A 13,863-nucleotide genomic window follows, 5' to 3' on the forward strand; every position below is an offset into this window, starting at 1 on the left:
CTAATAGCCTTCAAAATCATTTTTTTTAATTTCCCAATTCTATTTTCTTTTTAAGACTTCAACTCTTCTAAGTCAGATATTTTAAAAATTGATTTTGAACTTTTCACCAATTTGTGTTGCTCTTAATGTTTTCCTGAAAATGTTAAATAAGATAGTGAATTTTAAGAGTTATTATTAGAGAAGAGATTAAGAGATTGATTTTTGTTTGTTTATTCAATAAATATTAATTGAATAACTACCATGTGCCTGGTACTGTTCCAGGTACTTGGGACATAACAATATACAAAATAAAGAAACATTCCTGCCCTTATGCTGCTTGCATTCTAATGAATTTTGTCTTTATCCAAGCCTCATTTACCAGTGAACAATCAGTGTTTGCAAAAGTATGTTTATAAATTCAAGAAGATAAGACAATGACAGATAATGGAAAAAACAGCTAATCATTTTTCACAAAACTAATTTTGATTTGCAATTTAGCAGTCTGAAATCAGGTGAAAACTCAAAGTAATGAGGGTGATTTAAGAAGCAAAATCAGGGATCCCTGGGTGGCGCAGCGGTTTAGCGCCTGCCTTTGGCCCAGGGTGCGATCCTGGAGACCCAAGATTGAATCCCACGTCGGGCTCCTGGTGCATGGGGCCTGCTTCTCCCTCTGCCTATGTCTCTGCCTCTCTCTGTGACTATCAAAAATAAATTTAAAAAATTAAAAAAAAAAAAGAAGCAAAATCAAACCTATATATTCAAATTTGGCTAAAATTATTTGGAATTTAGTTTTTGAGGCATTTCTAAATTCAGCTTATACCACACAGGAAACTCATTCCCATTTTTTATAGTCATACCTTAAGCATCATTGGCATCTTCTAAATTTTGGAATCTAATTTTTAATGTTTTTCAGGGACTGTGCAATTGACCCAACATGTGTACTCTGTATGGACTGCTTCCAGAATAGTGTTCATAAAAACCATCGTTACAAGGTATGAAAAAATCCATAAAATCTCTAGATTAGCCATCTAGTCCAAATCCCTACTAGTACTTAAATTCCTGCTACAATAGCTATGATATGTGAACCTTTAGCTTTGGGTAAGTATCATGTGTTAGGAGATCTACTACCTCAAGAAGCAACCCTTAGTAATTTTTTGTGAGATACATCATTTTTATACAAAAGATTATAGAAAGCGTTTGAACAACTTAAAGAATAACTATTAAGCAAACACCTATGTAGCCACTACTTAGGTTAAGAATAGGCATTGATAGCTCTCAGAGGCCTCCTGTTTATCCCTTCTAGATCACAATCCTTCCCCCCCCCCCTTTTTTTTGCCTTCTCCTCTTATGATAACCTTTCTTCTCTTAGTTTATCACCCAAATTACATTGAATAGTTTTATCTGTTTTTGAGCTTTATATAGATGGAGTAATGCTGTATATTTTTTTGTTCAGTAGCTTCTTTCACTCAGTATTATGTCTAAACTATGTAGTTTGTCCAGTGACCTTATAGTATTCAATAATCCATATTGTCTTTATTCATTTTACTGTATATGTAGATTGTTTCTAGTTTGGGGCTCTTATGAATAGTTGTGCTGTGAACATTTTGTGTGTGTGTGTGTGTGAACATTCTTATGTGTGTATTTTGGTACACATGTCCAGTAGTTTCTCTAAGATATATATCTGGAACAGAATGCTGAATTCTAGGGTATGTAAATCTTTAGTCATAATAAATAATGTCACATTGTTTTCAAAAGTGGTTATACCAATTTATAGTACCCATTGCTGCCCAATCTTGGAAGATTTGGTGTTGTCAGTCATTTTAATCTTAGCTGGTCTGGTGGGTATATGATAGTATCACATTGTGGCCTTAATTTTCCTAATTATTATTTAATTAGGTTGAGAGCTTTTTCCTCCTTGTTACATTTTTAGACAACTTTGTTATATGGAGCTGAAATGTATTTCTCAAGTGTTTGTATTGGTTGCATATTTTGTATATTCTGGGCTTAGATGTTGATATTGATGATTCTCTTTCACATTCTGTTAAACATGCCTAAGATTCTGTGTAAATGTATATAACATCTTAAAGTTACATCTTTGTCTTCCATAGAGTTGAAAGCACTGTTTATGTTATGAGACTGGCCTCAACATTACCACTTCTCTTTCGGGAGGTGATGGGTTATAGGTGTAGATTATAGGTATTATTGTGCACAAGAATAAACAGATTGAGAAAAAAAAAAAAACAAAACAAAACAGATTGAGGAACCTATGATATAGTATGATTAAAATGTTTTCCCAGGGGGATCCCTGGGTGGCGCAGCGGTTTGGCGCCTGCCTTTGGCCCAGGGCGCGATCCTGGAGACCCGGGATCGAATCCCACATCAGGCTCCCAGCGCATGGAGCCTGCTTCTACCTCCGCCTGCGTCTCTGCCTCTCTCTTTCTCTCTGTATGACTATCATAAATAAATAAAATTAAAAAAAAAAATTAAAAAAATAAAATGTTTTCCCAGGATTGTAAAGCTAATCGCTGATGAGATTTATAAAGTCAAACCTTGATCATATTTGATATTTCCTCATCACCTTCACTTACTTCTTACGCTGAAGCACCAAAGAAAGAATGCCAGAAGTAAAGACAGGTGGAAGTTATTAATTTCCTGGGAGACTAATGGGGACAGATGGTAAAAGGCTCAAGACCAAAGTTTTCCAGTTTCTCAGATTTAAAGACTTCTAAGTTTATGCATTCCAACCTTTGGGATTTTGTGGGTCAGTATAATTTCCAAAAACTTTGGATAAGACAGGGTTTTCAAATTTTTCTTTGGCCAAGTAAGCTCAGTTTTAATGTTAAAAAGAACACATGGACAGCAACCAAATACACCTGCCATTTCCTAGCATTTTATAAAGGAAAAGACATTTTAATTCCAAGAAAATAGAATAATCCCAGAATAAGAACTAGTCCTTTGAACTGCACCCGTGGAGCTCTGTGAAAGAACTCTCTACATTTTTTCCTTTTCTGGTTTTTCTGTAGACTGGTAAAAACTTGTTTATTAAATTTTGGGAATCTTTTCACCAAATTACCTTCAAGTTGTTAAAGTTTACCAGTTTACATCACCACCACAAAGCAATCTTTTATGGAACATAAAAGTTTACCATCTTGAGGTTTTGCAGAGCTCTTCTTATAGAAGAAGGTGCTTATATGGCTTATTCAAGAACCATTGAGTCATCAGAAGGTTTGGCTATTTTATGACTAATAAAAGATTATGTCTGTTGTCTATAAGCTTTAGCAAATACTACACATCAAAAGTGAGTGTGAAGGGAAATAGAACACATTTGATGAAAGAATAAATTGATACACTCTGGAATATGCCTGTATGTGTGGTGAAATTTTTTAAGAAAGCAAGGGATAGACAGCCCAGGTGGCTCAGTGGTTTAGCGCTGTCTTCAGCCCAGGGCCTGATCCTGGAGACCCGGGATCAAGTCCCACATCGGGCTCCCTGTGTGGAGCCAGCTTCTCCCTCTGCCTGTGTCTTTGCCTCTCTCTCTCTCTCTCTCTGTGTGTCTCTCATGAATAAATAAATAAAATCCTTAAAAAAAAAAAAAAGAAAAAAAGAAAGTGAATGACTAAAACATAATTCAGATGAGTAGTAACTTCCAGGGCAGGTAAGAAAATGGGACTTTGGATAATCACATAGGCAGTTTCAGAAGTATTAATATTCTTTTGGGTTGGATGCTGGGTTCATGGTTATTCATTTCATTGTTATACTTTGTAATTTCCTTATACACTGTGTATGTTCTCTTGCATAATAAAACACTTGATAAAAGAAAAAAAAAAGCCATTGAAAAAAAATTGGAAGAGATAAGAAGGGATATATGTTGCTCCAGAGAAGAGGAAGAAGAGTAATGACAGGGAACAGACTGAAGATTGGACTCTGTGTGAAGAAGACAGGATCAAGAAAAGCCTTTAATGGCAGAAGAGCAAGAAAATAACAAAGTTGAAATTTTGAACTATTTGTTCTGCTCTGTGTGTGCCTTCATGATTTCTTGGTTCTCTGAAGTTTATCCCTTAAGAAAACCTATAGTTGGTTAAATAGGGTCTTAGGATCTAACAAAGAAAGTGGTGACAATAGTTGATAACACCGCATCTGTGCCATATTTCGGTAATTCTCACAATAGTTCAGGCTTTTTCATTATCATATTTGTTATGGTGATCAGTGATCTTTGATATTACTATTGTAATTGTTCTGGGCTGTCACAAACTGCACCCATATAGGATGACAAATTTAATTGATAAAGGTTGTGTCCTGACTGCTCCACTGACTGGCCGTTCCTCTATCTTTTTCATTCTCCTCAGGCCTCCCTATTTCCTGAGACTCAAATGTATTGTAATTATGCCAGTTAATAACTCTGCAATGGCCTTTAAGTATTCAAGGGAAAGGAAGAGTCACACATCTCTCACTTTAAATCAAAAGCTAGGAATGAGGGATCCCTGGGTGGCGCAGCGGTTTGGCGCCTGCCTTTGGCCCAGGGCGCGATCCTGGAGACCCGGGATCGAATCCCACGTTGGGCTCCCAGGGCATGGAGCCTGCTTCTCCCTCTGCCTGTGTCTCTGCCTCTCTCTCTCTCTCTGTGACTATCATAAATAAATAAAAATAAAAAAAAATTATAAAAAAAAAAAGCTAGGAATGATTATGGTGAAAGCTGAGTTGGGCTGAAAGCCAGACCCCTTGTGTCAGTTAGCGTGCAAAGGAAAGTTCTTGAGAGAAATTAAAACTGCTACTCCAGTGAACACATGAACGATTAGGAAGCAAAATACCATTATTGGTGATATGGAAAAAGTCTGAGTGGTCTGGATAGAAGATCAGATCAACTACAACATTCTCTTAAGCCAAAATCTAATCCAGAGCAAGGCTATAACCCTCTTATAATTCTGTAAAGACTGAGAGAAGTGAGGAAACTACTGAAGAAATGTTTGAAGCTGGCAGAAGTTGGTTCATGAGATTTAAAGAAAGAAGCCATCTCTATAACATAAAGTGCAAGGTGAAGCAATAAATGCTAATGTAGACACTGCAGCAAGTTATCCAGAAGATCTAGATAAGTTCATTAATGAAGGTGGCTCAACAACGGTTCTTCAGTGTAGGCAAAGCAGCCTAGTATTGGAAGAAGATGCCATCTAGGACTTTAATAGCCAGAGAGAAGTCATTGCCTGGCTTTAAAGATTCAAAAGAGAATTCTACCACTGAAGACAGAATATGGAAGACTCCTAACTCTGGGAAACGAACTAGGGGTCGTGGAAGGGGAGGTGGGCGGGGGGTGGGGGTGACTGGGTGGCGGGCACTAAGGTGGGCACTTGACGGGATGAGCACTGGGTGTTATTCTGTATGTTGGCAAATTGAACACCAATAAAAAATAAATTTATTATAAAAAAATAAAGATTCAAAAGATATGCTGACTTTTTTGTTACAGGCTATTGCAACTGATGGCTTGAAGTTGAAGCCATCATTTACGTTTCTGAAAATCCCGGGGTGCTTAAGAATTAGGTAAAACCTAGTTTGCCTGTGCTCTATAAATGGAACAACAAAGCCTAGTTGACAACATTTCTGTTTACAACATGGTTTACTAAATATTTTAAGTCCACTGTTGAGACCTACTGCTTAGTAAAAAAGATCGTTTTCCAAGTATGACTACTCATTGACAGTGCATCTGGTTACCCACAAGCTCTGATGGAGATGTACAAAAAGATGAATGTTGTTCTGATGCTAACATAGCATCCATTCTGCAGCCCATGGATCAAGGGGTCATTTCAACTTTCAAGTCTTATTATTTAAGAAATACATGTCATAAAACTGCAGCTATTATTAGATAGTGATTCCTCTGATGGGTGTGGGCAAAGTAAATTGAAAAGTTCATGGAAAGGATTCGTCGATTTTAGATGCTATTAAGAACATTCATGATTCATGCGAAGAAGCAAAAAACATGAATAGGAATTTGGGAGAGGTTAATTCCAACCCTCATGGATGACTTTGAGGGGTTCATGACTTAAAGGACTTCAGTGGAGGAAAATAATTGCAGTTGTGTTGGGAATAAATAGCAAGAGAACTAGAATGAGAAGTGGAGCCTGAAGATATGACTGAATTGCAATCTCATGATAAAACTGTAATGGATGAGGAGTTGCTTTTGATAGATGAGCAGAGAAAGAAGTTTCTTGAGACAGAATTTACTCCTGGTGAAGATTGTTGAAATGATATCAAAAGATTTAGAATATTACATAAACATAATTGATAAATTAGTGGCTGGGCTTGAGAAGATTTACTTCAATTTTGGAAGAAGTTCTAGTGTGCTATCAAAAACATTGCATAGAAAAGAGGAATTGTTCATGAAAGAGTCAGTCAGTGTGGTATACTTCATTGTTGTCTTATTTTAAGAAATTTTAAGAAGAGCCACCTCTTCTTCAGTAACCACCATCCTGATCAGTCAGCAGCCATCTACATCAAGGGAAGAATTATAAGAGGGTTATAGCCTTGCTCTGGATTAGATTTTGGCTTAAGAGAATGTTGTAGTTGATCTGATCTTCTATCCAGACCACTCAGACTTTTTCCATATCACCAATAATGGTATTTTGCTTCCTAATCGTTCATGTGTTCACTGGAGTAGCAGTTTTAATTTCTCTCAAGAACTTTCCTTTGCACGCTAACTGACACAAGGGGTCTGGCTTTCAGCCCAACTCAGCTTTCACCATAATCATTCCTAGCTTTTTTTTTTTATAATTTTTTTTTATTTTTATTTATTTATGATAGTCACAGAGAGAGAGAGAGAGGCAGAGACACAGGCAGAGGGAGAAGCAGGCTCCATGCCCTGGGAGCCCAACGTGGGATTCGATCCCGGGTCTCCAGGATCGCGCCCTGGGCCAAAGGCAGGCGCCAAACCGCTGCGCCACCCAGGGATCCCTCATTCCTAGCTTTTGATTTAAAGTGAGAGATGTGTGACTCTTCCTTTCCCTTGAATACTTAAAGGCCATTGCAGAGTTATTAACTGGCATAATTACAATACATTTGAGTCTCAGGAAATAGGGAGGCCTGAGGAGAATGAAAAAGATAGAGGAACGGCCAGTCAGTGGAGCAGTCAGGACACAACCTTTATCAATTAAATTTGTCATCCTATATGGGTGCAGTTTGTGACAGCCCAGAACAATTACAATAGTAATATCAAAGATCACTGATCACCATAACAAATATGATAATGAAAAAGCCTGAACTATTGTGAGAATTACCGAAATATGGCACAGATGTGGTGTTATCAACTATTGTCACCACTTTCTTTGTTAGATCCTAAGACCCTATTTAACCAACTATAGGTTTTCTTAAGGGATAAACTTCAGAGAACCAAGAAATCATGAAGGCACACACAGAGCAGAACAAATAGTTCAAAATTTCAACTTTGTTATTTTCTTGCTCTCAAGAGCAAGGGAAGACCCTCCACCAGGGTTATGACTGAAATCTTAGATGATGGTTAGCTTTTTTGTTTGTTTGTTTGTTTAAGATTTATTTAAGAGAGAGAAAAAGAGCACGAGCAGGGGAGAGACAGAGGCAGAAGGAGAAACAGACGCCCCACTGAGCAGGGAACCTGACTATCCCAGGACCCTGAGATCATGACCAGAGCTGAAGGCAGATGCTTAACTAAGCCAACCAGGCACCATCACGGTTAGCATTTTTAACAGTAAAGTATTTTTAAATTAAGGTATATACATCATTTTCTAGACATAATGGCACTTAATAATTTAGATACTTAATAGACTATAGTGTCGTGTAAATGTAACCTTTTTATGTACTAAAAAACCAAAAAAGTCATTAGACTCACTTTATTAGGCTATTTGCTACATTTCATGGTCTGAAACTGAACCTGTCCTATCTCTCAGGTATGCCTATATTCATACTGTCATCCCCTTTAATTAGAAATAAATGTTTTCAAATGAAGTTTATAAAGTTGTGAAAGAAAAAATTCTCATGGTATACTTTTATATGGAAAAACAGAATATGTAAAATGCTTTCAATTTTTGGTGTTTCTTTTAAAACATTCTGTATATAATCTTTAGCCATACTTTAACTATTTACCTATTATTGGGGAATGTAATTAGGATTCAGTTGTGTTTTTTTATGGTCAGCAGTGTTGCTATAAACATCTTTTTTTTTTTTTTTAAAGATTTATCTATTTTGAAAGAGAGCATGCGTGACCAAGCAGGGAGAGGGGCAAGAGGGAGATGGGGAGAATCTGAAGCAGACTCCACACTGAGCATGGAGTCCAACCCAGGGCTTCAACTCACCATCCTCAGATCATGACTGAACCGAAATCAAGAGTCAGATGCTTAACCAGCTGACCATCTTGCTATAAACATGTTTATGTGCAAATCACTTTTCTACATGTAGGATTATTCCCTTAGGATAAGTTCTCAGAAGTGGAATTATTAGATTAAAAAATGGACATTTCAGGAAATAAAAAGACAAGCTACAGACTAGGGGAAAATCTTTGTAATACATGTATGTGATAAAGGACTGGTATCCCAAATGTACAAAGTACTCTTAAAACTAAACAGTAGGAAAATGAACAACCCAGTTAAAAAATGGGTGAAATATCTGAAACAGACTTCACTAAAAAGATATGTAGGTGGAAATTTAAAAAAAGATAATGTAAGTGGCCAATAAGTACATGAAAAATGTCCAACTCTTCTGTTATTAAATTAAAACAAGGATGAAGTACCCCTATGCACCTATTAGAATGGCCAAAATCCAAAACACTGACAACACCAGATGCTAATGAAGATAGGACCAACAGGAGCTCATTCATTGCTGGGGGAAATGCAAAAAAATGGTGCAGCTACTTTTTTTTTTTTTTTTTGAAGATTTTATTTATTTATTCATGAGAGGCACAGAGAGAGACAGGCAGAGACACAGACAGAAGGAGAAGGAGGCTCCATGCAAGGAGTCCAATGTGGACTTGATCCCGGGACTCCAGGATCATGCCCTGGGCTGAAGGCAGGCGCTAAACCATTGAGCCACCCAGGGATCCCCAGTCTAGCTACTTTGGAAGACATTTTGGCAGTTTCTTGAAGAAGTAAACATTCTGCAACCATATGATCCAGCAGTTGTGTTCCTTAATATTTACACAAATAAACTGAAAACTTATTTCCACACACAAAGCTGCACAAGAATGTTTATAGCAGCTTTATTCATATTTGCCAAAACTTGGAAGCAACCAAGATGTCCATCATTAGAGGAATATATAAACCAACTATGGTATATCGGTACAATGGAATAGTTTTCAGTGATAAAACTCATTCAGAAATGAGCTACTAAAAGAGATGGCTCATAAGTGCATATTACAAATTGAAAGAAGGTACTGTGAAAGGCTACATACTGTGTGAGTCTAGCTGTATCACATTCTGGGAAAGGCTGTGCTGTGGAGACTAAAAAGTTTGGGGTCTGGGGACTGGTGGTGGGAGAGATGAAGAAATGACTAGGTGAGCACAAGAGATATTTAGGGTAGTAAAACTAGATTCTGTATAGTACTGTAGTGGTATATACGTGTCATTAGTAATTTGTTAGACTCCAAAAAAGTGTACAACACAGAGACCCCTAGTGTAAATCTTGGACTTTGGTTAATGATACCGTTTCAAAAAATCATGTATTAACATTGACTCCTCACTTGCAACAAATGTATCATTGTAATGCAAGATATCAATCATAGGGGAAAGTGGATGGGGAAAAGGGTATATGGAAACTTGGTATTTTCTGCTTAATTTTTCTTTAAACCTAAAACTTTTAAAAAACAAGGTCTGTTAATTTTTTAAAAATGAATTTTAGTGGTTCTTGGTACATTTTGCCAAATTGCTTTAGGAAAGAATTATACCAAATGTACAAGTAGTGGTATAGAAACCTGCAGAACTTGCAGAAACATTTAAACAGAAGCCTTTTAAACTAAAACCGTTCAAACTAAACCCAACTTAAAAAAATTTCCCCCCCACTCTATTGGAAAGCATTTTCTTGATTGATCTAACATTTCCCGTTGCTAATTCTGGAATGATGAATATGAAATACCCTTGCATTGCTATTTTGCCATCTTCCTGGATAATAGGGACAAGGCGGTTTATATTGCCATCATCCTTGCTGACAGGACCAAGGTCACTGATTTGATAAATAGATTAAATTCTAGGATGTCACGATCACAATAATGTAGCTTTGATCAAACAGACCCTAACGAGAGTCTTCTTGTATCTTGGAAACTGATACTAAAACCAGGCCAGCTTCTAACCTTGGTATCCTTTTATTGATTATTCCAGAATCAATTAGAATAAATCCGGGGAAGAAAAAAGCCCTCTCCAGTCGTCTTTCTTTCTCTCCCTTTCCTGTGTGTGTCTCTACCTTCATTTACTAATTGCAATTATATTTATCTGTGTGTCCTTCATCCTCATCTGACTGTACACTCTCCAGGACAAGGCCCAGGTACTTTCTCCTATGTCTTTCATAGTACTTGGGGCATAGAGGCTTTCAACAAACATTTCTTGAAATGAAGTATAGGATCAAAAGGACTAGATCATAGATAGAGCTGATAACTAACATTTAATTATAAAAATAACCATGAGGGTCGATTTTAACATCAGCCTGATGTAATCCTACATGATGAGATTTATGTTCTTATGTTGTCTTTGAACACAACAGCATTAAAAAAATGCATATTTTATTAACCCAGGCAATACAACAAAACTTATTTTTAAAAAATTCAAACAATACAGAAAAATATAAATAAAAATTGTAGTTGCCATTCTGTCCCATTGTACTTTCTTTGTTAAACTAAATACAATTTAATGTATGTACATCTTTACAAATCTTTATGTATTTACAAACATGCACACGCATTTGTATATTTAAGAGGAGTGTGTATATAAATGAGATCTTACTGTATATCCATCTTGCAATTTGTTTTCAACCTAATAGTATGTCATGGGGATAATTCTATGTTGATACATATAACAACTCTCCTACCTTATTTAATTGCTGTGTGTATTCCTTTGTAGGATTATATCATCATGTATTTAACTCTCTCCTTTTTCTAGACAACTTTGTTTTTCCAGTTTTTCACTAATCAACAAATACTGAAATATACATATATACCTTTGTTTTGATATAAACCAGTGTGTGTGTGTGTGTGTGTGTGTATTCAAGAAGGCTTGAGGCTAGATTTTTTGAGGTAGATTTTCTGGATTGAAGGGTATATGCATTTAAAATTTTGTTAGATTTTTGCCAAATGTATTTCTTAAATTACTGTCAACTTACATTCTCAGTAAAAGAACATGAAAATGTTCTTTATCCACAACTGTCCCCAATCTTTATTTAATAAGTTTTTTATTCCTTTTTGCCATCTGTTAGATTTCAGATTATTGAAGCATGCCATTATTTTAATTTGCATTTCTGTTTGTAGTACTAACATATTTTCATATTTTAATTATATGTTTAATGTCATCTGTGTATTGCTTTTCTTTACTAATTTTTCTTTTTACTTACTGCTGTTACATACTTTACAAAAACTTTGTCTTTTAAAAACTTTTGTTTTTGAGTGAGATTTATTTATTTATATATTTATTTTTTAAATTTGTATTTATTTATGACAGTCACACAGAGAGACAGAGAGGCAGAGACATAGGCAGAGGGAGAAGCAGGCTCCATGCACCGGGAGCCCGACGTGGGACTCGATCCTGGGTCTCCAGAATCGTGCCCTGGGCCAAGGGCAGGCGCTAAACCGTTGCGCCACCCAGGGATCCCCTTGAGTGAGATTTATTGAGATATAATTTATATAAAATAAGATCTACACTTAAAGCGTATAGTTCAATGATTTTTCATAAACATATAATTTAGTAACCACCACCACAATCAAGATACAAGATTTTGCTCATCCCCCAAATTCCCTTTTGCATTCAATAATCTTGCCTCCATACCTCCAGCTCTTGGCAGTCACTGAAGTGTTTTCTGTACCTATAGTTTTGCCTTTTCAGAACATCATATAAATGCAATCATATAGTGTATAATGTTTCCTATCTGACTTTTTTCACTTGGCATAAGGCCTTTGAGATCCTCTCATGTATCAGCGGTTAGTTCCTTTTTACTGCTGAATAATATGCCATTATATGGATGTACTACATAATCTTTTCATCAGTCGGTGCACGTTTGAGTTGTTTCCAGCTTTCAAATAAAGCTTCTTTAAACATTCATGTACAAGTCTTTGTGTGGGCATATGTTTTCATTTGTCTTGGGTAACCTAGAAGTAGGATGCTGAATCATAAATAAGTATATGTTTGCTTTTTAAGATCTGTTTTCTGCCTTTTAACCTGATTTATGCTATCATTTGTCTTGACATTTTAACTATGTATGTTAAATTTACCAGATTTTTAAAATGCTTTTAGATTTTGTGCCTTGCTTCCATGCCATTCCCTATCCTAAGATTATGTTTTTACTTTTGGTACAGCTACATTTTAGTAATCATGGATGAGTTCAGAGTTATTCAGTATGCTGTATATATGAAGGTAGAAAAATTGCCTTGTATATTATTTCTTTTGGTTCTTTTCTTTTGGTACTAGTGGTTACCTCTGGATTAGTAATTTTTATGGTGCCTTTTGTTCCTTTTTATCCCTTTACTTAGCTTTTTATTATCTAGTCAGGTTTTTTTTAATGTATTTATTTGAGAAAGAGAGGAGGGTGCGTGCATGCACGCGCGCGCACACACACACACACACATACACAAGCATGAGCAGGGGAGGGGCAAAGAGAGAGGGAGAGAGACAAGCAGACTCCCCACTGAGCAGGAAGCCTGACACAGGGCCAATCCCAGGACCCCTGTATCATATGAGCAGAAGTCAGAACTTAACTGACTAAGCCATCCAGGTGCCCCTAATCTGTCAGTTTTAATGGTATCTTTGACTTCCTTTTATTACCTATATAATAGTTATAATCTTATGTGACTTTCTCTTTCCCTTGTCGTAATTCTTTTTGGAGCCCTTCTGATTGTGAGATCATATGTTTATATTCTTCATCCACGTCATTACTTTTGATTTGCTCTTAACTGTGCAATTAAATATATAAAATGTTCACCATCTGTCCTTTTTCTGAGGTCTTCCTAGCCACTTCTTGGTCAGATGAAGTTCATCCTCTAGGAGTTGTTGAACTAGTTTGTGAGTCAAATCTGATTCACTGCTTGTTTTTGTATAGCCTGCAAGCTAAGTATGTTTTTTACATTTCTAGATGGTTAGGGAAAGAAGAAGAATAATTTATGATACATGAAAATTATGTGAAACTAAAATTCCCATTTCATGGAAGTTATATAAAATTAAAATACTAGTGCCCATAAATCAACTTTTATTGGAACAGACCCATCCATGTTCATTTATTTATTTATTTATTGTCTATGGCTGTTTCTGCATTACAGCAGACTTGAATAATTAACAAAGATTGTATGACCTGAAAAGCCTAACATATTTACTATCTGTTCCTTTTTTTTTTTTTTAAGTAGGCTCCTCACTCAGCATGGAGCCTTACATAGGGCTTTAACTCATGACCCTGAGTTCAAAACCTGAGCTGAGATCAAGAGTTGGACACTTAACTGACTGAGCCACCTGGGTGCCCCACTATCTATTCCTTTATACATAAAACTATAAATATAAAGTTTGCTGATCTCTGTTCAAGTAGATTCCCCAGGAAGGGCTCGTGTATGCAGTATTCCTTAAGTTCTGACATGTTCAAAATTGTAGTTTTATAGCTTATTTAGAGGTAGTGTCTTTGATTTGCATTTTCTTTCCTTGAAAATGTAGCTCTGCTGTTGTTTTATATGTTGTTACTGAAAAGTCTGAT

General features: G+C 36.2%; 1 protein-coding gene across 3 annotated transcripts in view; it reads left to right on the forward strand.

Moving 5' to 3' along the window:
- The window catches only part of UBR1 (ubiquitin protein ligase E3 component n-recognin 1), a 146,665-nt gene that overhangs the window by 24,477 nt on the left and 108,325 nt on the right, over positions 1-13,863 (forward strand). For all 3 annotated transcript variants that reach the window (XM_041742563.1, XM_041742565.1, XM_041742566.1), the window contains one exon: positions 893-971. In XM_041742563.1, coding sequence (XP_041598497.1) covers positions 893-971 — 79 coding nt within the window. The remainder of the gene's footprint in view (positions 1-892; positions 972-13,863) is intronic.

The sequence above is a fragment of the Vulpes lagopus genome, chromosome 2, assembly GCF_018345385.1.
Source record: "Vulpes lagopus strain Blue_001 chromosome 2, ASM1834538v1, whole genome shotgun sequence".
NCBI classification, from domain to species: Eukaryota; Metazoa; Chordata; class Mammalia; order Carnivora; family Canidae; genus Vulpes; species Vulpes lagopus.